Source organism: Perca flavescens, chromosome 15 (genome assembly GCF_004354835.1).
Source record: "Perca flavescens isolate YP-PL-M2 chromosome 15, PFLA_1.0, whole genome shotgun sequence".
In the NCBI taxonomy this organism is placed as follows: domain Eukaryota; kingdom Metazoa; phylum Chordata; class Actinopteri; order Perciformes; family Percidae; genus Perca; species Perca flavescens.
In genome coordinates this window covers 376,162-396,346 of record NC_041345.1, presented here as the reverse complement: position 1 = coordinate 396,346, position 20,185 = coordinate 376,162, and the positions used below count along the sequence as shown (strand labels likewise).

Sequence of the window (20,185 nt, the reverse complement as noted above, 5' to 3'; positions counted from 1 at the left end):
TCACATGTTAGGACACACACACACCAGGATGTTTAATGCTTTCACGTCCCTACATACCATAATATCACGTTAGGACACACACACACACACACACACACACACACACACACACACACACACACACACACACACACACACACACACACACACACACACACACACACACACACACACACACGGAGGTTTCCTGCTTTCACGTCCCTACAGACTAAAATTTCACACGTTTCTAAACATTAAAACCCACATGTCAAATTCACTGATAAGAATAAAAGTTCTGTTAAATATCTGGAAATAATCAGGAACACGTAGCGCCTTGTTAGGGCGGGCTATCGTTCAACAATCTTTAATACCGATACTGAGAACGTGACTTTGATACCGGTTATGAAACAATATTAGCTTTTTTTTTGGGGGTTTTTCATAACCAATTTTATGAAACAAAAAGAACCAACAACATAACGGCTTCATGTTTTTATTTATGTTTCAGCTCCGACTACGTCACTCAGCTGGAAATAAGAACCACCTCGGTCCGTGTAATCTACCAGATACGTCGCAGCCTTCGGTGGTGTGTTTATTGGGCCAGCTGATATCGCGATAAGGATTCAGAGTTGCCAGAAAGGCTGCGAGGAGCAAACACACAGTAAAACACACGTTACCTGTGAATCATGTTGTGAGAGTGAAGATACGCTAATCCCTGCAGTGCACCGTGGGTAATAGCAGCTATTTCTATTTCCTGGAGCGGCTTTTTGTGAACTGCGAAGAGAAGAGGAAACAAAGAGTCAGAAAGCACACCAACAGAGGGATAAAGAATCATGTTTTCATAAGTGACTGGATGTTAAACAGACCTTCGAGGAGGTCCGAGGCCGAGCCCAGGCAGTACTCCATCACCAGCTGGGAATCAGACACAAAAACATCTTCATCCACTTTGATATTACACAAACAAAAGACACGTGTGGAAATATCGTTAGTTGCAGCCTTTTATTGTAGTCTCGTCTCTCGTGTGTTCTGAGGAACTTTCTGGACCAACTCGGGGAGACTGATCAGTCACACTGGCTTTATGGCAGAGGGCCATCTGGTTGGTGGGTCTGCAGCTTAAGACCAGCACCCATGGGCCACAGATGGGAGCAGGTTCATTTGCTATTTAAACGATGCGGGCGCTGGATGGGAAACTGACAACTGCGTCGGTCTTAAACTAGCAAAGACACTTGGGCTGCGCTGCACTGGGGGCAAGATAGGGCAGTCTGAGTTTAAGGTTTCCAAAATCTACCAAGCAGGTCTGCAGGTTGTGATAATTTTCCAAAGCTTGTAGGACATACGTACCCATGCTGTGTGCTCCTTCAGGTAACAGCCCCGGTACTCGATGGTGTTCGGGTGGCGAAGTTTCTGCAGGAACTTCACCTCCTTAATGATGTCCTGCCATTTCTGCACATCAACACAAAACACCGCTTATTAGGCTTTTCAAAGCACATTTTAGACAGATCGTTATCACGAGAGAAATATTTTAATTATCAATTACCAGACCCACCTATCATGTTATTTATCAAACATCTCTCTTTATTAAAACATGCAGGAAGAAAGAAATGATTTGTGTTGAGAAGGTAGAGGACAAAGTACTTCTCTGCCTTTGAGAAAATGAAAGCTCAGATGGACCAATCAGGAATCTTCTCCTTATGAGGTCATAAGGAGCAAGGTTACCTCCCCTTTCTCTGCTTTACCCACCCAGAGAATTTGGCCCACCCATGAAAGAGAGACATCATGACTTTCAAACAAGCAAAGTGGCAGTTGGTCAAGGCCTATATAAAAGAGACTTTAGATACAGTATATAAAATAAAAGAGACTTTAGATACAGTATTAGGGACCACTAAGGTCTATATAAAAGAGACTTCAGATACATACAGTATATAAAAGAGACTTCAGATACAGGGGGACCACTAAGGTCTATATAAAAGAGACTTCAGATACAGTAAGGTCTATATAAAAGACCACTATTAGGGGACCACTCTATATAAAAGAGACTTCAGATACAGTATTAGGGGACCACTAAGGTCTATATAAAAAGCATCCAAAAGAGCACCATGTCATGGGACCTTTAAAAGCCAGCCATTTTTAAACCAACTGAAAGAGTTCATTAGTAGATTATGAACAGTTCATTGCCTAACTGATAAAATCTAAATGTTTTTATTAAAAAACGTGTCTTTAGATATTAAAGGAGGGACTTTTTAATATCTAAAAAGGGAAAAGACCTCTTCATTTCCAGATCGTTACCTCGTTTGTCTGCTTGCCGCTGTACGACATTTTCTTAATGGCCACCACCTCATTGTTGCGCACATCTCGGGCCTGTTGATGACAGAAACACAAAAAAGAAATTCTTGAAACTTTGATTTGATTTCTTTAAACATAATCTGGCTGCAGGAACACCACACTGAGTGTCTTGTTGTTTTATACTTATACACAGATAAGGAAACTACCTACGAACAAGTAGAAGATGATCCTATTTTAACCTGAGATCTCCACTTTTGAGCAGCCCAGGATTTTATGTAACAACAGCTGACTGTGTCCTGCAATAACAAAGTAGTCGCTTCATCTCTCGCTGCGTTGCCTTTTATTTTCTCTTTTTTCCAAAGCTGCCTTCAAATGCAGTCGGAAATGTTGGTTTCCCCACCGCTGCAGCTGCTACCAAAGCTTCGAACATTTGCTGTTGAACAGCAGCGAAGCTCACAGAATAGTGTTGGGTACATCCCTCTCTCTCTTTCTCACACACACACACCTCTGGGAACAGTCAGTATAAAGCCGTGGCACTCTTGTTAAATTCATGCAAATTGATGCACATCAAACATCTATTTTGGTTCCAACATCTCTAATGGCCTTTTAAAAAGGATCCTCTGAAACTCAGACAGTCAGTGAGAACACTGTGGAGGTGTTACACACACACTCTTTTTTTTAGTGCTCAAATGCAGATGACACAGAATTTCTGTCTGGGAGAACCCACACAAAGTAACACTGGTTCCTGCAGCCTTCTGGGCTCAGTGTGGGTTTATTCTAAAAGAAATTCTTGAAACATTTATATTTGATTTCTTTAACATAATCTGGCTGCAGGAACACCACACAGAGTGTCTTGTTGTTTTATACTTACACACAGATTAAGGAAACTACCTACGAACAAGTAGAAGATGATCCTATTTTAACTGTATGTTTGCATCTGTGTATGGTCTCTGAATCACCTTCCATATCTCTGATTTATTCTCATCTATGCTGTGCTCATTAACAGCTATTGCGGCTGACCAATTACAGAATATCCTAATCTTCTTGTATAGACATCCATGATTAACAGCGACAGAAAATTACCCACAAAAATGACAACAAGCGTGGATGAGACTGACGTAGTTGTAACAGCTCAATAATAACTCTGAAACTACAATTTCTTCAACATGCTGGCCTGTTGCGCTCTCTCAGTCAGGTGACTTAAACCCTAAACCTGTTTCTTGCTTCTTACGCTAACGAGATAATGCTCCTTGGCGTTCTGCGGGCAGCAAGTCTGAGCACGTATCGGGTCAGTCTTCACCTCCGAGACTGAAATGCTGACCATTAAAAGCATGAAACAGGTTTTATACTGTTCTTCCCCCACACACACACTCATTGGATCTAAAATTGCAAAGATTAAACCATTAATCGTCAACTATTAAATTAATCCCCAACTATTTTGATAGTCGATTTATCGGTTTGAGTCATTTCTTTATGATAAAACAGGTAAACTTGTGTGATGTCAGCGTGTTAAATGTGAATATGTTCTAGTGTCTTCTCTCCTCTGGGACAGGAAACTGAAGATCTTTGAGTTGGGGACAAAACAAGACATTTGCGGACGTCATCTTGGGCTTTTTGGGAAACTGATCCACACTTTTCACCATTTTCTGACATTTTAGAGACAGAACAACTGATCTATTAATCCAGAAGATAATCTACACATTTATCCACCATGAAAGTAATCGTTAGTCGCAGCCGTCATGAACGGTCTGTCTGGTTGTCGGCTCCATCTCGTTCACAGATGATCCTGAAGACGCTGTAAAGACACAACGGGGACAGACAGACAGACAGACAGGCAGGCAGGCAGGCAGGCAGACAGACACACACAACGTCTCTACTCACAAAGTAAACGGCTCCGAAGCTGCCGTGGCCGATCTCACGGAGGTCGGCGAACAGCTTCTCTGGGTCATCTTTGCAGAAAAGGTCAGCCACCTCGGGGTCTTTGATGCTGCCCGACCGTGCACTCGAGGGCATGGCCAGGGCCTGGAACACAGCAGACAGCACAGGTCAGACTCTGGGGTCAAAGGTCACACTCAGACACTGGGGTCAAAGGTCAGAACAGGGCTCAGTGGGAATACAGAACAATTCTCGCCCCTAGACTGTGGAGTAAGAGTGGCGGCTATGGGAGGGAATCGCCACGAAGCACCAGGATATAATTTGACACCGCGATACGATGTCAGACAGCTAGCTAGACTATCTGTCCAATCTGAGTTTTCTGTTGCACAACTAAAACTACTTCTGAAGGTACACATGTTCCACCAAAACCAGTTCCTCCCTGAGACTATTTAGCAGAGGCACCGTGGCTCCGTCCGGAGCTTAGCCCCGCCCACGATGATTCTGATTGGTTTAAAGAAATGCCAATGAACCAGAGCACGTTGTTCTCCCATCCAGGAATGCTGTGTGGAGTAGCTCCTCCTCCACATAGCTGTGGAGGAAGGTCTGGCAATGGGAGACGTACGTGTGTGTGTGTGTGTGTGTGTGTGTGTGTGTGTGTGTGTGTATATATATATATATATATATATATATATATATATATATATATATATATATATATATATATATATATATATATATATATATATATATATATATATATACACACATACATACATACATACACACACATATATAGCAAGAACAGTTTTTCAAAATTAGGAGACACAGGTATCCTAATTGCCTAAACAAAGTAATTGGTCATGGATCTTCATTATGTCTTTCCCTTTCCATATTTTCTATCATATTTTCAAAAAGAAAAAGCCACACAGGGACCAAACGTTGTGGTTTTCATGACTAAATGGAAATCCTCTGAAAACCCAAGTTCATGAAAAGTACACCAAGATTTGTCACTATTGCTGTCCCCCATTTCCCTCAGCTTCATGTTGAAAAGCAAAAAAATAAATAAAACCCCTAAATCATTCACCATTTTAAATGAGAAGACGTCTAGTCGCTGTATCTATTTTTGGCTGTTCTCACAAGTCCAAGCACACAAACACTGGGGGAAGAAAGTTCCCTTAACATCCCAGAACACTGGGGGAAGAAAGTTCCCTCAACATCCCAGAACACTGGGGGGAAGAAAGTTCCCAACATCCCAGAACACTCAACATCCCAGAACACTGGGGGAAGAAAGTTCCCTCAACATCCCAGAACACTGGGGGGAAGAAAGTTCCCTCAACATCCCAGAACACTGGGGGAAGAAAGTTCCCTCAACATCCCAGAACACTGGGGGGAAGAAAGTTCCCTCAACATCCCAGAACACTGGGGGGAAGAAAGTTCCCTCAACATCCCAGAACACTGGGGAAGAAAGTTCCCTCAACATCCCAGAACACTGGGGGGAAGAACGTTCCCTCAACATCCCAGAACACTGGGGGGAAGAAAGTTCCCTCAACATCCCAGAACACTGGGGGGAAGAAAGTTCCCTCAACATCCCAGAACACTGGGGGAAGAAAGTTCCCTCAACATCCCAGAACACTGGGGGAAGAAAGTTCCCTCAACATCCCAGAACACTGGGGGGAAGAAAGTTCCCTCAACATCCCAGAACACTGGGGGAAGAAAGTTCCCTCAACATCCCAGAACACTGGGGAAGAAAGTTCCTCAACATCCCAGAACACTGGGGGAAGAAAGTTCCCTCAACATCCCAGAACACTGGGGGGAAGAAAGTTCCCTCAACATCCCAGAACACTGGGGGAAGAAAGTTCCCTCAACATCCCAGAACACTGGGGGGAAGAAAGTTCCCTTAACATCCCAGAACACTGGGGAAGAAAGTTCCCTCAACATCCCAGAACACTGGGGAAGAAAGTTCCCTCAACATCCCAGAACACTGGGGGAAAGTTCCCTCAACATCCCAGAACACTGGGGAAGAAAGTTCCCTCAACATCCCAGAACACTGGGGGGAAGAAAGTTCCCTTAACATCCCAGAACACTGGGGGGAAGAAAGTTCCCTCAACATCCCAGAACACTGGGGGAAGAAAGTTCCCTCAACATCCCAGAACACTGGGGGAAGAAAGTTCCCTCAACATCCCAGAACACTGGGGAAGAAAGTTCCCTCAACATCCCAGAACACTGGGGAAGAAAGTTCCCTCAACATCCCAGAACACTGGGGGAAGAAAGTTCCCTCAACATCCCAGAACACTGGGGGAAGAAAGTTCCCTCAACATCCATCCCAGAACACTGGGGGAAGAAAGTTCCCTCAACATCCCAGAACACTGGGGGAAGAAAGTTCCCTCGACATCCCAGAACACTGGGGGAAGAAAGTTCCCTCAACATCCCAGAACACTGGGGAAGAAAAAGTTCCCTCAACATCCCAGAACACTGGGGAAGAAAGTTCCCTCAACATCCCAGAACACTGGGGAAGAAAGTTCCCTCAACATCCCAGAACACTGGGGAAGAAAGTTCCCTCAACATCCCAGAACACTGGGGAAGAAAGTTCCCTCAACATCCCAGAACACTGGGGAAGAAAGTTCCCTTAACATCCCAGAACACTGGGGAAGAAAGTTCCCTCAACATCCCAGAACACTGGGGAAGAAAGTTCCCTCAACATCCCAGAACACTGGGGAAGAAAGTTCCCTCAACATCCCAGAACACTGGGGGAAGAAAGTTCCCTCAACATCCCAGAACACTGGGGGAAGAAAGTTCCCTCAACATCCCAGAACACTGGGGGAAGAAAGTTCCCTCAACATCCCAGAACACTGGGGGAAGAAAGTTCCCTCAACATCCCAGATCACTGGGGAAGAAAAGTTCCCTTAACATCCCAGAACACTGGGGAAGAAAGTTCCCTCAACATCCCAGAACACTGGGGAAGAAAGTTCCCTCAACATCCCAGAACACTGGGGGAAGAAAGTTCCCTCAACATCCCAGAACACTGGGGGAAGAAAGTTCCCTCAACATCCCAGAACAGCACACGTTCATTTGGGTTGCATTTAAAAGCGAGCGCTAGAAGACTGAGAAGGGAACAGAGGTTCAGACGGGCCTTTCTAAAACACCAGTGACGGGACATTTGTTGGGTCAGTTGTGCCGAACTGTTTACTGTCTAATATTTAATGGTTTAAATGGGGAGGATATGGATGGTTTTGGTGTGAAGGAGAGCTTTGCTTTTGTTTGTTAGTATGTATGTATGTTTTTCTTGTGGTCTCCACAAGTTGTTTTGGTAACTTTTGTCTAATTGTGAATGTATTGTATGTGTTTGCTTTTAAGGACCCCCTTGAAAACGAGATGATACATCTCAAGGGATTATTCCTAATAAAGAATTTCTCGCGAATGACCGAGACCACATCGCTGAACGCGACCCTGGCTGCAAGAAGCTCATTGCTGTAAATGTGTAACATTCACAAAAAGTTAACCAACAAACTTAATTGGGGTAATTTTCCCTTTTTTTTTTTAAAAAAGGAAAGTGGTTGGATGACAGGCAGTGAGGTATCATTATTTTCCACTGGGTGGGGTCCTAACTTTAAAGAAAAGTTCTTACTGTAGCATTAACACGGAAATATTCCCAAAACTGTACCACTAATGCAGGGTTTACCCCCCTTTATAAGGTTAGGGTGCAGGGTTTTCCCCCCTTTATAAGGTTAGGGTGCAGGGTTTACCCCCCTTTATAAGGTTAGGGTGCAGGGTTTACCCCCCTTTATAAGGTTAGGGTGCAGGGTTTACCCCCCTTTATAAGGTTAGGGTGCAACCCCCGAGCTGAAGGAACAAAACAAAGACTTTCCTCAGATCTTCTTTAGCTTTAAGTTTTATCTTTAGTGTCATTTATATATTATCTGCTCTAGCTTTTCAAACTTTTTAGACACAGATATGGAGATAACGGTCCAAAACAATGTGAAAAAGAGACGCAAAACTACCAACAAAAGGGACTCAAATTGACGACAATGAGACACTAAATGGGGGGCTCTAGCTCGCTCAGTGAGAGCGTGCGCCCTATGTAGGCTGAGTCCTTTGCAGCAGCCAGGGTTAGAGTCCCAACTGCGGCCCTTTGCTGCATGTCCTGCCCCATCTCTCTTCCACCTTTCCACTGTCTCTATCTAATAAAGGGCAAAGCCCCCAAAAATAAAAAAAGACACCAAATGACAACAGAGACCCAAAACAACCCCCGAGAAAACAGGAAGTGACACATAATGTTTCAGTGACAATGCAATGTCAATGAATATGTGGAAATGTTACTGTAATAGTGACAGCTGAATGTTAACATTTGAAACGGTTCATCAGAATGAATGAACTGAAGGGTATTTAAACTAGTGTTTCTCATTTTACTCAAGCCCTCTGAGAGCAAATCAAAGACCACCGGGACCGGGGCTGAGGCTAGAAGGGATACAGCTACGGACAGTTAAGTTCAGACATCAAATCGATTAGTTAAATTCAGGAAAAAGATCGAGGTTTGGATAAAAACACTCCCAAGGGTGGCCGGGTTGGATCAGTGGGTAGAGCAAGTGCACATATATTTAGAGGTTTATGCCTCAACGCAGAGGTCCAGGGTTCGACTCCGACCTGTGATGATTTCCTGCATGTCTTCCCTCTCTCTCTCTCTCTCTCTCTCTCTCTCTCTCTCTCACCTAGCTGTCCTGTCAATTAAAGGCGGAAAAGCCCAAAAATAATCTTTAAGACACTCCCAAGGAAGGAACACGCTTTTCCTGGGCGCAAATATTACAAATATATTATTATATTACCCTTTTGCCTAACATCCGGCCGTAGCTGTATCGCTTCTAGCCACAACCCCCAGACCCTAGTAGGGCTGCACGATGAGGAACACATCACATTGTGATTATGTTAACGGATATTGCGATTCTAATCAGGAGGGAATGGACCATTTTGTATTGTTATTCCCATTAAAACAATATTAAAATGAGAATGATGATAGTGTGATGTTAGCGATGATGCGCACCAAACAAAGATGTGTTCTTATGTCTGGAGGAGAAGGCTGGAAGTTTGACACTGATTATTTCTTTAACAAATAAAGCCCCCCCCCACACCTCCTGCAATTTGGATATTACACTAGACTAGCTAGTCCATATTGCGATATTGATAAAATTGCATTTGATTGTGCAGCCCTAGCTTGAATCCCCCTGGAAAAGCTAACAAGCTAACAGAATGTAGCATCACTTACCGCGGCTTATTGTGGTTCCGCTCCGGACCGAAAAATAACCGTTAGCAGCCGAGCTAGCGAGCCTCTATCCTCATAGCCCGGGTCTCCTGTCTCATAGCCCGGGTCTCCTCTCTCGTAGCCCGGGTCTCCTCTCTCGTAACCCGGGTCTCCTCTCTCGGCAGATTATCAACACGACGCCGGTCTCATTTCCACCAATACGTCCCGACACTGAAGTTAATAAACTGCTGGCTAGTTCAGCTGGTTCAAACGGAAACTCGGCGGTTGCCCTCGTTAGCTCGCGGGGCTAGCCTGAACTAATTGGCTAGCTTAGCTTCGATAGCTTGAGCTAACGGTAACGTTAGCTTCGATAGCTTGAGCTAACGGTAACATTAGCGGTTCTCCGGGGTGTGGCTGATGTTTCTCCGCGAGGCCCACTTCCAAACATACTGTCCCGTTAACACTTGACTGTTTTTAAAATATATTCTTAAAATCCGACTGAACGCCTGCGCCCCGTCCCGACGGCTGGCTTGTTTCTTAAACCGTTTTTGTTCTTTGCTAAATACAAGATGGCACAGACCGGAGGGGCGGGGCCACAGACTGTATATTAATGTAACATCCGGTCTACAGTCTATGGGCGGGACTCATGTGTTGTTCCATTTCCGGTGAGGTTTCCGCTTCACAAATAAAGGGGTATAAATAAATCGACCTAGATGATATTAATAATCCAGTACAAAGGCTCCAAGGCTTGATTTAATAATTATTCCTTTAATAAGAATGTAATGTTGGTCACATTTTATAATGTTGAGGCACAGCTGGAAATGCAGAGTTCTCGCGAGATTTGGGTCTGGATTCCTAGGCTACTTAATATCAGTGGTGGGACAAATATTCAGATACTACAGGTGAATAGGGTAACAAAGTATTTTAACTTATGGATATCCCCATGAAACTTCCCCACTAGATTACTTACATTAAGATTAAAAAAATTGCATTAAAGGTTTTCTGATTTTTTTATTGTCAAAGAAGAAAATGAGGCGTTAATGGTAACTTTTGGTGAATTTAGCAGAAATCTACAGACACAAATAGACAAAGTATAGTAAAATAATGTTATTTTTTTCCCACTAGTCTGACAGAAGTCATGTTATGTGATCAAAAGTACAAAACATGTTTTTATATTTATACTATTCATCCACCCAGGTGTGCTCACTGTCATTCCTCCAACCTTTGTGTATATTGCTCTATACTACATCTCAGCATTTATATATATTCTGTCTATTCATGTTTACCAGGGGGGTCAAACTCATTTTCCCAGAGGGCCACACTGGAAAAAGAGCATCCCACCGAGGGCCAGACATGGAGAGTTTACTGACGTGCTTTTGGTACTGCATGTCACTTTTTCTTTTTTACATTTTGGTCACTTTTTTCCTCATTTTTGTTGTTTTTGTTGTGGCTTTCTCAGACATTTGTCACCTTTTTGTAAATGTGTTGCTTTTTGTCACATTTTTGTTGACATGGAGCCCTACAAAAGTTATCAAAAGAGTTCCTTAATCAGCGCAGAATTTAGTAAATCAAGCAAAACAATGATCTTTTTAACAAGAACCAGTTTCTCAGCCTGAATATTAAACTTTCTCTCTGCTTCTCGGGGAATTTCTGAGTCTCAGAGTCGGCAAATCTGTCACATTCTGCTTTGAATGTCAGAATATTACAGTTTAAAAAAACACTTTCCTGTGTTTTTGGTTTGGCGCACAACTAGGAGGGCCAAAATGTATTGTGAACCCAAATTGATATATGGGCCGGATTTGGCCCGTGAGCCTTGAGTTTGAAACGTGATGTATACTGTGATATTACTGATCTACATCATCATCTAAACCACACTTTGCACCTATGTACATTGACTCCTTATGACATTTCAGCATTTTAAAGACGGTCTATTCATATATTGTGTTATTACCATATCACTTTCACATATCCATAGTCTTACTTACACCTCACTTTGTAATGCCTACTTAATCTGTACTTTATGTAGCCTTTATGTAGCATATTATATTCTGTATTCCTGTATTGTATGAATGTGTAACTGAATGTTGTTCTGCACGTTGGTGCTTTTCTCGGTCAGGTCACCGTTGTTAATGAGAACCTGTTCTCAACGGCCTACCTGGTTAAATAAAAAAGATATTCCTTCACCCAATGTGTCAGACAGGCTCTTAAAGCAGTGAGGTAATCAGCTGAAGTTGAAGGTAATGCAACACGTTCTATAAACCTGGAGCTTCTTGTGTTACTCACCTTTTCGGAGGCAGTAACTGGGGCTTTCTAGACAGTTCTTCTTCTATAAGTACCAGTGTGTGACTGTAACTGTCATCAGCTTTAAGTTAATCTATTTAAACATCATTTCACTACAACTGCTGCACAATGATGGGGTAAATAAAGCGCTCTTATCAGAAACATTACGTTACATATCGTCTGGATAATTCAAACTTAACTACTGCTAAAAACTCAAAACATGAAACCCAAAACAACCATTATATTTATGTTTCATCTTTATTGTATTGTCCAGCAATGTACATTTAACATGGGTTGTATCATCCCAAAGTTTATAACATTAACAACTTTCATCACAAATAAGAAATAATGATAAAAACATAAGTCCCAGTGATACCAGAGTCTATATGAAGGGCTGGATTAGTCCACCTCCTCGATGGTTGGCCCCTGGGAGCTGGCTTGGCGTGCCTGTTCTCCACAGCTGCTGCCTGCAGGCATCCCTCCCTGGTACAACTTACTGATGACGGGGTTACACACCTTCTCCAGCTCTTTCTGCTTGTGCTGGTACTCCTCTTTCTCTGCCAGCTGGTTGTTCTCCAGCCAGGCCACGGTCTCGTCACACTTTTCGATCAGCTTCTTCTGGTCCTCTTCGCTGATTTTGCCCTTCAGGTTGTCGTCCTGCACGGTGTTCTTCATGTTGAAGGCGTACGACTCCAGCGAGTTCTTGGCAGAGATCTTCTCCCTCTGCAGGTCATCCTCGGCTTTGTATCGGTCGGCCTCCTGCACCATCCTCTCGATGTCTTCTTTGCTCAGTCGGCCCTTGTCGTTGGTGATGGTGATCTTGTTCTCTTTGCCCGTGCTCTTGTCCACCGCGGACACGTTGAGAATGCCGTTGGCGTCCACGTCGAAGGTGACCTCGATCTGCGGGACCCCGCGTGGAGCCGGTGGGATTCCCGTCAGGTCAAACTTGCCCAGCAGGTTGTTGTCCTTGGTCATGGCTCTCTCTCCCTCGTAGACCTGGATGAGGACGCCGGGCTGGTTGTCGGCGTAGGTGGTGAAGGTCTGCGTTTGTTTGGTGGGGATGGTGGTGTTGCGTTTAATCAGCGAGGTCATGACTCCTCCGGCGGTCTCGATGCCCAGGGACAGAGGCGCCACGTCCAGCAGCAGCAGGTCCTGAACGTTGCCCGAGGTATCGCCGCACAGGATGGCAGCCTGGACGGCCGCGCCGTAAGCCACCGCCTCGTCTGGGTTGATGCTCTTGTTCAGCTCCCTGCCGTTGAAGAAATCCTGCAGGAGTTTCTGGATTTTGGGGATTCGGGTGGAGCCTCCGACCAGGACGATGTCGTGGACCTGCCCTTTGTCCATTTTGGCATCCTTCAGGGCTTTCTCCACCGGCTCCAGCGTTCCCCTGAACAGGTCGGAGCACAGCTCCTCAAAGCGAGCCCTGGTGATGGAGGTGTAGAAGTCGATGCCCTCGCACAGAGAGTCGATCTCGATGCTGGCCTGCGAGCTGGACGACAGAGTCCTCTTGGCCCTCTCGCAGGCCGTGCGCAGCCTCCTCAGGGCTCTCTTGTTCTGGCTGATGTCCTTCTTGTGTTTCCTCTTGAACTCCTCCACAAAGTGGTTGACCATGCGGTTGTCAAAGTCTTCTCCGCCCAGGTGCGTGTCTCCGGCCGTGGACTTGACTTCAAAGATGCCGTCCTCGATGGTGAGGATGGACACGTCGAAGGTGCCTCCGCCCAGGTCGAAGATCAACACGTTGCGTTCTCCCGACTTGCTTTTGTCCAGACCGTAGGCGATGGCGGCGGCGGTGGGCTCGTTGATGATCCTCAGGACGTTCAGTCCCGCGATGACGCCGGCGTCTTTAGTCGCCTGGCGCTGCGAGTCGTTGAAGTAGGCGGGGACCGTGACGACCGCGTTGGACACCTTCTGGCCGAGGTAGGCCTCGGCGATCTCCTTCATCTTCACCAGCACCATGGAGGAGATCTCCTCCGGGTTGAAGGCTTTGTTCTCCCCTTTATATTCCACTTGTATTTTGGGCTTCCCTCCATCTCCGACCACCTTGAAGGGCCAGTGCTTCATGTCCGCCTGCACCACGGGGTCATCGATCTTTCTTCCAATCAGCCTCTTGGCGTCGAACACGGTGTTGCTGGGGTTCAGAGCCACCTGGTTCTTGGCTGCGTCTCCGATGAGCCTCTCGGTGTCAGTGAACGCCACGTAGCTGGGGGTGGTCCTGTTGCCCTGGTCGTTGGCGATGATTTCTACTTTTCCGTGCTGGAAAACACCCACGCAGGAGTAGGTGGTGCCCAGGTCGATGCCGATCGATAAGCCTTTAGCTGCAGACATCTCGGCTGTTCAGAATACGTTTCCTAAAGATGCAGAGACAAACAGTAGAAAGGAATGTAAATACCAACTATCATCACATCATGATTTAATAGAATAGAATAATGCCTTTTATTGTCACTATACACAGGTACAATGAGATTAAAAGCAACTCCTTTTCCAACATGTACGTAAAATAATATAACAACATGGAATAGTAGTAGTGCAAAAAAGGGGGGGCAGAAGGAAGGAAATCTAATTTACTTCAGTTTGTTATTTTTATGGTCAAGCCGATAAAAAATATGTCTGATGTTGCCGGGTTAGCTCAGTTGGTATAGCAGGCGCATATATCTAGAGGTTGACTCCGACCTGCGGCCCTTTGCTGCATGTCATTGCCCCCCCCCCCTTCATGTCTTAATCTGTCCTGTAAGAATAAAGGCCTAAAATGCCCTAATAAAATAATCTTTAAAATATGTCTGATGTCGATCACTGAAAATGATAACTTACTGTACAGCTGCGAAGATGAATCAATTAACCTATCAGTTGTCAACAATTAAATTAATCAACTATTTTGATAGTTGATTAATCGGTTTGAGTCGTTTTAATTTAAAAATAAATAATTAATGACTTTATAATTGTGATTTAAGCTTCTTAAATGTGGATCTTTTCTAGTTTCTTCACTCCTCTGTGACAGTAAACTGCAGCATCAAACAACACGACCAACGCATCCTTAATTATTTTTCTTTAAGATTATTTTTGGGCTTTTCTGGTTGGTGAGAAAGGGGCGAAGACATGCAGGAAATCAGCACAGGTCGGACTCGAACCTCTGCGTCGACCCATAAACCTCTCCATATACGTGCGCCTGCTCTACCCACTGACCCAACCCGGCCACCGCATCCTTAATGTGACAGTTATTCAGACAACGCGTATTTAGTTGAAACAGTAACGTTAGGTCTAATCACATAATCGGACTATAGTTACAGCTGTTGGTCAAAACACATTGCTTCAATGTAAACTCCACAGCACTGTTTATTAATCACAGCCTAAAACTGACCGGTTTTCTAAGAGAGTTTGGTGGAACAGCTGTCTTTAATCCGTTGATTGTTTCTATAATTCTCTGTATATTACATTTAAGATCCTTTCAGTTCTAAGCAACACATATTTATTACATAGCTGTTCTACAATACAAATAACTTACATTTAACTCGAAAACGGACAGTTTATCTAAGAGATTTAGGATCAAACTCCCCGTAACGTTAACGATAGATTTACTTTTTTACGTTAATAAACTAATTAATTAACTAGTTCACTAAAGCTATGTGATCCAATAAATTGAAAATAACTATTTTCCCCATCACTAATTCGCACATCATTGAAGGTCAACACATCATTTATTAACGTTACAAAACCTTTTTTTAGGAACAAATAACTTACTTTAAATTCTAAAATGGACGGTTTTTCTAAGGGAGTTTGGTGTATTTCTAGAGTTTGCAGTAATTCTATATTTCACACATCAACAAATAATCTGCCAGTTGATATGTAACACGAGCTAATAGTTCACGTTTATACTCTAGACCAAACATGGAAGAAGCGAACTACTTACCCTCTTTAAGAGATGAGAATATGAAGAGAAGAGAATCCGGTTTGTGTTCGCCGTGTAGCTGCTCCGGTCAGTGGTCCCGTAGCTCGATGCCGGTAACCTCGCCGTCACCGTTATTTTATACTTTCCTCACTCCCCTCTGGTCACTTCTCGAGCTTTCCACTGACTGTTTGTGTGATCCAATCAGAGCTCAGCGTGGGTGGACGACGTGATGACGTACCACCAGAAGCGATGCAACCAGAAGTTTCTACAAGCTTCTGGTCGAAGGGTTATATATATGTCAATGGGAGAAACTGGTAGAGCAAAATGTGCTTTTTAAAGAACAATGAAATATAGTCCGAGGTCAAAATCCGAGCCTGGAAACAGCGAAACTGAAGCAAACACAGATAGACTTAGCAGAAAAAAAACATCTAACAAATGTGAACACAATCAGATAAATAAATACACAAATTAACAAAACATATGATCGTTTTTTAACACTAATGCACCTAATATCCACCTTTTATGTGCTTCATAAACACGATTACTTCAATGCTGAAGTTTGAAGAAGACATTAATGATTAAGTCTAATACGTAATATATGTTTCACAAGACTGTACACTAATCAGACGACCTAAAAAGCCTAAAATTTAGAGTTTTTCAGGTGGAATATTGGTGAAAGTTTGTTTTTGTAGAAACAGCACATAGCATTATTTTATCCAACATTTAATTCAACTGTAAAAGGTAGGCTACTCTTAAATTCAGGTTTTGAATTTAAACATTTTAACAATTTACATACAATTTTAGTCACAGTAGTAAAATTGGTTTACAGTTTTAATGGTGACAAAGGCCTATATGTCTCATCTAGAAGTCAAACTCTATTACATATGTAAATATAGCTGCCTGTAATGTATGTATATCTATGTTTTAAAAATGTAAGGTTGTATAGTGCTGTTTCAGATACAGACAATGGTTTATATGTGTGTAGGCTATAGTTATTTACAGAAATATTCACATATCAGAATCAGAAAGGGTTTTATTGCCAAGTACGTTTTTTAACACACACAAGGAATTTGTTTTGGTGTTGTTGGTGCACATCATACATTCTCTAAATGGAATATTAAACAATATAAGTATAGGTATAAACAATATAAGTATAAGTATAGGTACACAGTATGTATTAAATAAAAAATATGGATAGAAATAAAAATTAAAAAAATAAAATAAATAAGTAAAGAGCAAAGAGCATTACAGCAGAGAGAGAACAGTGGCATGAAGAGCCAGGTGGAGAGTCAGGGTGGTTACGGGCCTTATTGATAAGGCTAGTGGCGGAGGGGAAAAATTATATGTTATATATTATATGTTTTATATATATATATATATATATATATATATATATATATATATATATATATATATATATATATATATATATATATTTATGTTAAGTGTAGCCTTATGTGCTGGGTGATGTCATTTGCGCAGAGATTGACTGTGCAACAGGGTTATAGGTTGCCAGGTTGAGGGTTATAGATTGCCAGGTTGAGGGTTATAGGTTGCCAGGTTGAGGGTTATAGGTTGCCAGGTTGAGGGTTATAGGTTGCCAGGTTGAGGGTTGCCAGGTAGAGGGTTATAGATTGCCTGGTAGAGGGTTATAGGTTGCCAGGTTGAGTGTTATAGGTTGCAGAGGGTTATAGGTTGCCAGGTAGAGGGTTATAGGTTGCCAGGTTGAGGGTTATAGGTTGCCAGGTAGAGGGTTATAGGTTGCCAGGTTGAGGGTTATAGGTTGAAGAGGGTTATAGGTTGCCAGGTAGAGGGTTATATGTTGCAGAGGGTTATAGGTTGCCAGGTAGAGGGTTATAGGTTGCCAGGTAGAGGGTTATAGGTTGCCAGGTTGAGGGTTATAGGTTGCCAGGTTGAGGGTTTTAGGTTGCCAGGTTGAGGTGACTAACGGTTGAACATTGTATATATGCTGTGTGGATTGTGTGAATAGGATGCGTTTCATACCAGATCTGGCAAATGGTCAACATTAAATAAACATATTGGTCTGATTATGAAGGAGTTTGGGCTGTGCTGTAAATTACGGGAGTTTCCCAGGAGAAGTAAACCGGGAAGGGTCCGGGAGATAGGGCTAAAACACGGGAGAAACCCGAGAAAACGGGAGTGTTGGCAGCTATGCTATGTGCACAAAAGCCATGGAAATATCTCTAAACCTGAGGGTTTAACCCTAACCCTTTATTATTTATTATATATCTCTAAACCTGAGGGTTTAACCCTAACCCTTTATTATTTATTATATATCTCTAAACCTGAGGGTTTAACCCTAACCCTTTATTATTTCTTATATATCTCTAAACCTGAGGGTTTAACCCTAACCCTTTATTATTTCTTATATATCTCTAAACCTGAGGGTTTAACCCTAACCCTTTATTATTTATTATATATCTCTAAACCTGAGGGTTTAACCCTAACCCTTTATTATTTATTATATATCTCTAAACCTGAGGGTTTAACCCTAACCCTTTATTATTTCTTATATATCTCTAAACCTGAGGGTTTAACCCTAACCCTTTATTATTTATTAAATATCTCTAAACCTAAGGGTTTAACCCTAACTCTTTATTATTTATTAAATATCTAACCCTTTATTAAACCTGAGGGTTTATTCTGCAGTAGTGTCATTGTTAATATGACCACCAGAGGGAGACATTTTCAAACCAACGAACAACAACATGGGGAATTCAAATAAGACTCAATATAACCAACATAGGAGTAAAATAAGAGAAGGAAGGAAAGGAAGAAAGGAGGAAGGAGAGAAGAAAGAAGCAGCCACAGTCTATGAAAAGTGAACTGGCAGCACCAGTGTTCAGTTGTCTTAGATACATTACAGCTTTATATCTTTCTACATGGTTGACTATACCGCACTGTTCTCCAGTTAACAACCTTTATCTGACATCCATCTTTGCTGCAGCCGGGGATCGAAGTAGTGGCGGTGCCCTCTAGTGTTTGCGCCCTCTAATGGCGGTGTCCTCTAGTGGCGGCGCCCTCTAGTGTTTGTGCCCTCTAGTGTTTGCGCCCTCTAATGGCGGTGTCCTCTAGTGGCGGTGCCCTCTAGTGTTTGTGCCCTCTAGTGTTTGCGCCCTCTAATGGCGGTGTCCTCTAGTGTTTGCGCCCTCTAGTGGCGGTGCCCTCTAGTGGCGGCGCCCTCTAGTGGCGGTGCCCTCTAGTGTTTGCGCCCTCTAATGGCGGTGTCCTCTAGTGGCGGCGCCCTCTAGTGTTTGTGCCCTCTAGTGGCGGCGTCCTCTAGTGGCGGCGCCCTCTAGTGGCGGTGCCCTCTAGTGTTTGTGCCCTCTAATGGCGGTGTCCTCTAGTGGCGGCGCCCTCTAGTGTTTGTGCCCTCTAGTGGCGGCGTCCTCTAGTGGCGGCGCCCTCTAGTGTTTGTGCCCTCTAGTGTTTGTGCCCTCTAATGGCGGCGTCCTCTAGTGGCGGTGTCCTCTAGTGTTTGTGCCCTCTAATGGCGGTGTCCTCTAGTGGCGGCGCCCTCTAGTGTTTGTGCCCTCTAGTGGCGGCGTCCTCTAGTGGCGGCGCCCTCTAGTGGCGGCGCCCTCTAGTGGCGGTGCCCTCTAGTGTTTGTGCCCTCTAGTGTTTGTGCCCTCTAATGGCGGCGTCCTCTAATGGCGGTGTCCTCTAGTGTTTGTGCCCTCTAATGGCGGTGTCCTCTAGTGTTTGTGCCCTCTAATGGCGGTGTCCTCTAGTGTTTGTGCCCTCTAGTGTTTGTGCCCTCTAGTGTTTGTGCCCTCTAATGGCGGTGTCCTCTAGTGGCGGTGCCCTCTAGTGTTTGCGCCCTCTAATGGCGGTGTCCTCTAGTGGCGGCGCCCTCTAGTGTTTGTGCCCTCTAGTGGCGGCGTCCTCTAGTGGCGGCGCCCTCTAGTGGCGGTGCCCTCTAGTGTTTGTGCCCTCTAATGGCGGTGTCCTCTAGTGGCGGCGCCCTCTAGTGTTTGTGCCCTCTAGTGGCGGCGTCCTCTAGTGGCGGCGCCCTCTAGTGTTTGTGCCCTCTAGTGGCGGTGCCCTCTAGTGGCGGTGCCCTCTAGTGTTTGTGCCCTCTAATGGCGGTGTCCTCTAGTGTTTGTGCCCTCTAGTGTTTGTGCCCTCTAGTGTTTGTGCCCTCTAATGGCGGTGTCCTCTAGTGTTTGTGCCCTCTAGTGGCGGCGTCCTCTAGTGGCGGCGCCCTCTAGTGTTTGTGCCCTCTAGTGTTTGTGCCCTCTAATGGCGGTGTCCTCTAGTGTTTGTGCCCTCTAGTGGCGGCGTCCTCTAGTGGCGGTGCCCTCTAGTGTTTGTGCCCTCTAATGGTGGTGTCCTCTAGTGGCGGTGCCCTCTAGTGTTTGCGCCCTCTAATGGCGGTGTCATCTAGTGGCGGCGCCCTCTAGTGTTTGTGCCCTCTAGTGGCGGCGTCCTCTAGTGGCGGCGCCCTCTAGTGGCGGTGCCCTCTAGTGTTTGTGCCCTCTAATGGCGGTGTCCTCTAGTGGCGGCGCCCTCTAGTGTTTGTGCCCTCTAGTGGCGGCGTCCTCTAGTGGCGGCGCCCTCTAGTGGCGGTGCCCTCTAGTGTTTGTGCCCTCTAATGGCGGTGTCCTCTAGTGGCGGCGCCCTCTAGTGTTTGT

The 20,185-nt window shown here is 44.4% G+C and overlaps 2 protein-coding genes across 2 annotated transcripts in view; both read right to left on the bottom strand.

Annotated features, from left to right (window-relative positions):
* Positions 1-9,954, bottom strand: part of taok2a (TAO kinase 2a) — a 40,016-nt gene extending 30,062 nt beyond the window's left edge. The window contains 6 exon segments of the mRNA XM_028600516.1: positions 654-750; positions 843-888; positions 1,318-1,419; positions 2,263-2,334; positions 4,141-4,281; positions 9,392-9,954. Coding sequence (XP_028456317.1) covers positions 654-750; positions 843-888; positions 1,318-1,419; positions 2,263-2,334; positions 4,141-4,272 — 449 coding nt within the window. The 5' untranslated portion in view covers positions 4,273-4,281; positions 9,392-9,954.
* Positions 9,955-11,886: 1,932 nt separating this feature from the next.
* Positions 11,887-15,716, bottom strand: LOC114568872 (heat shock 70 kDa protein 1). Its single transcript, XM_028598494.1, has 2 exons — positions 15,552-15,716; positions 11,887-13,995 (listed from the first exon to the last, which is right to left on the bottom strand). Exon 2 carries the CDS (start codon positions 13,970-13,972, stop codon positions 12,047-12,049), a length of 1,926 nt encoding a protein of 641 aa, XP_028454295.1. The 5' UTR covers positions 13,973-13,995; positions 15,552-15,716; the 3' UTR covers positions 11,887-12,046.
* Between the last annotated feature and the right edge of the window lie 4,469 nt (positions 15,717-20,185).

Bases quoted from the DNA above. Each gene is read 5' to 3' on its own strand.
- LOC114568872 (XM_028598494.1), bottom strand. From the start codon at position 13,972: ATGTCTGCAGCTAAAGGCTTATCGATCGGCATCGACCTGGGCACCACC.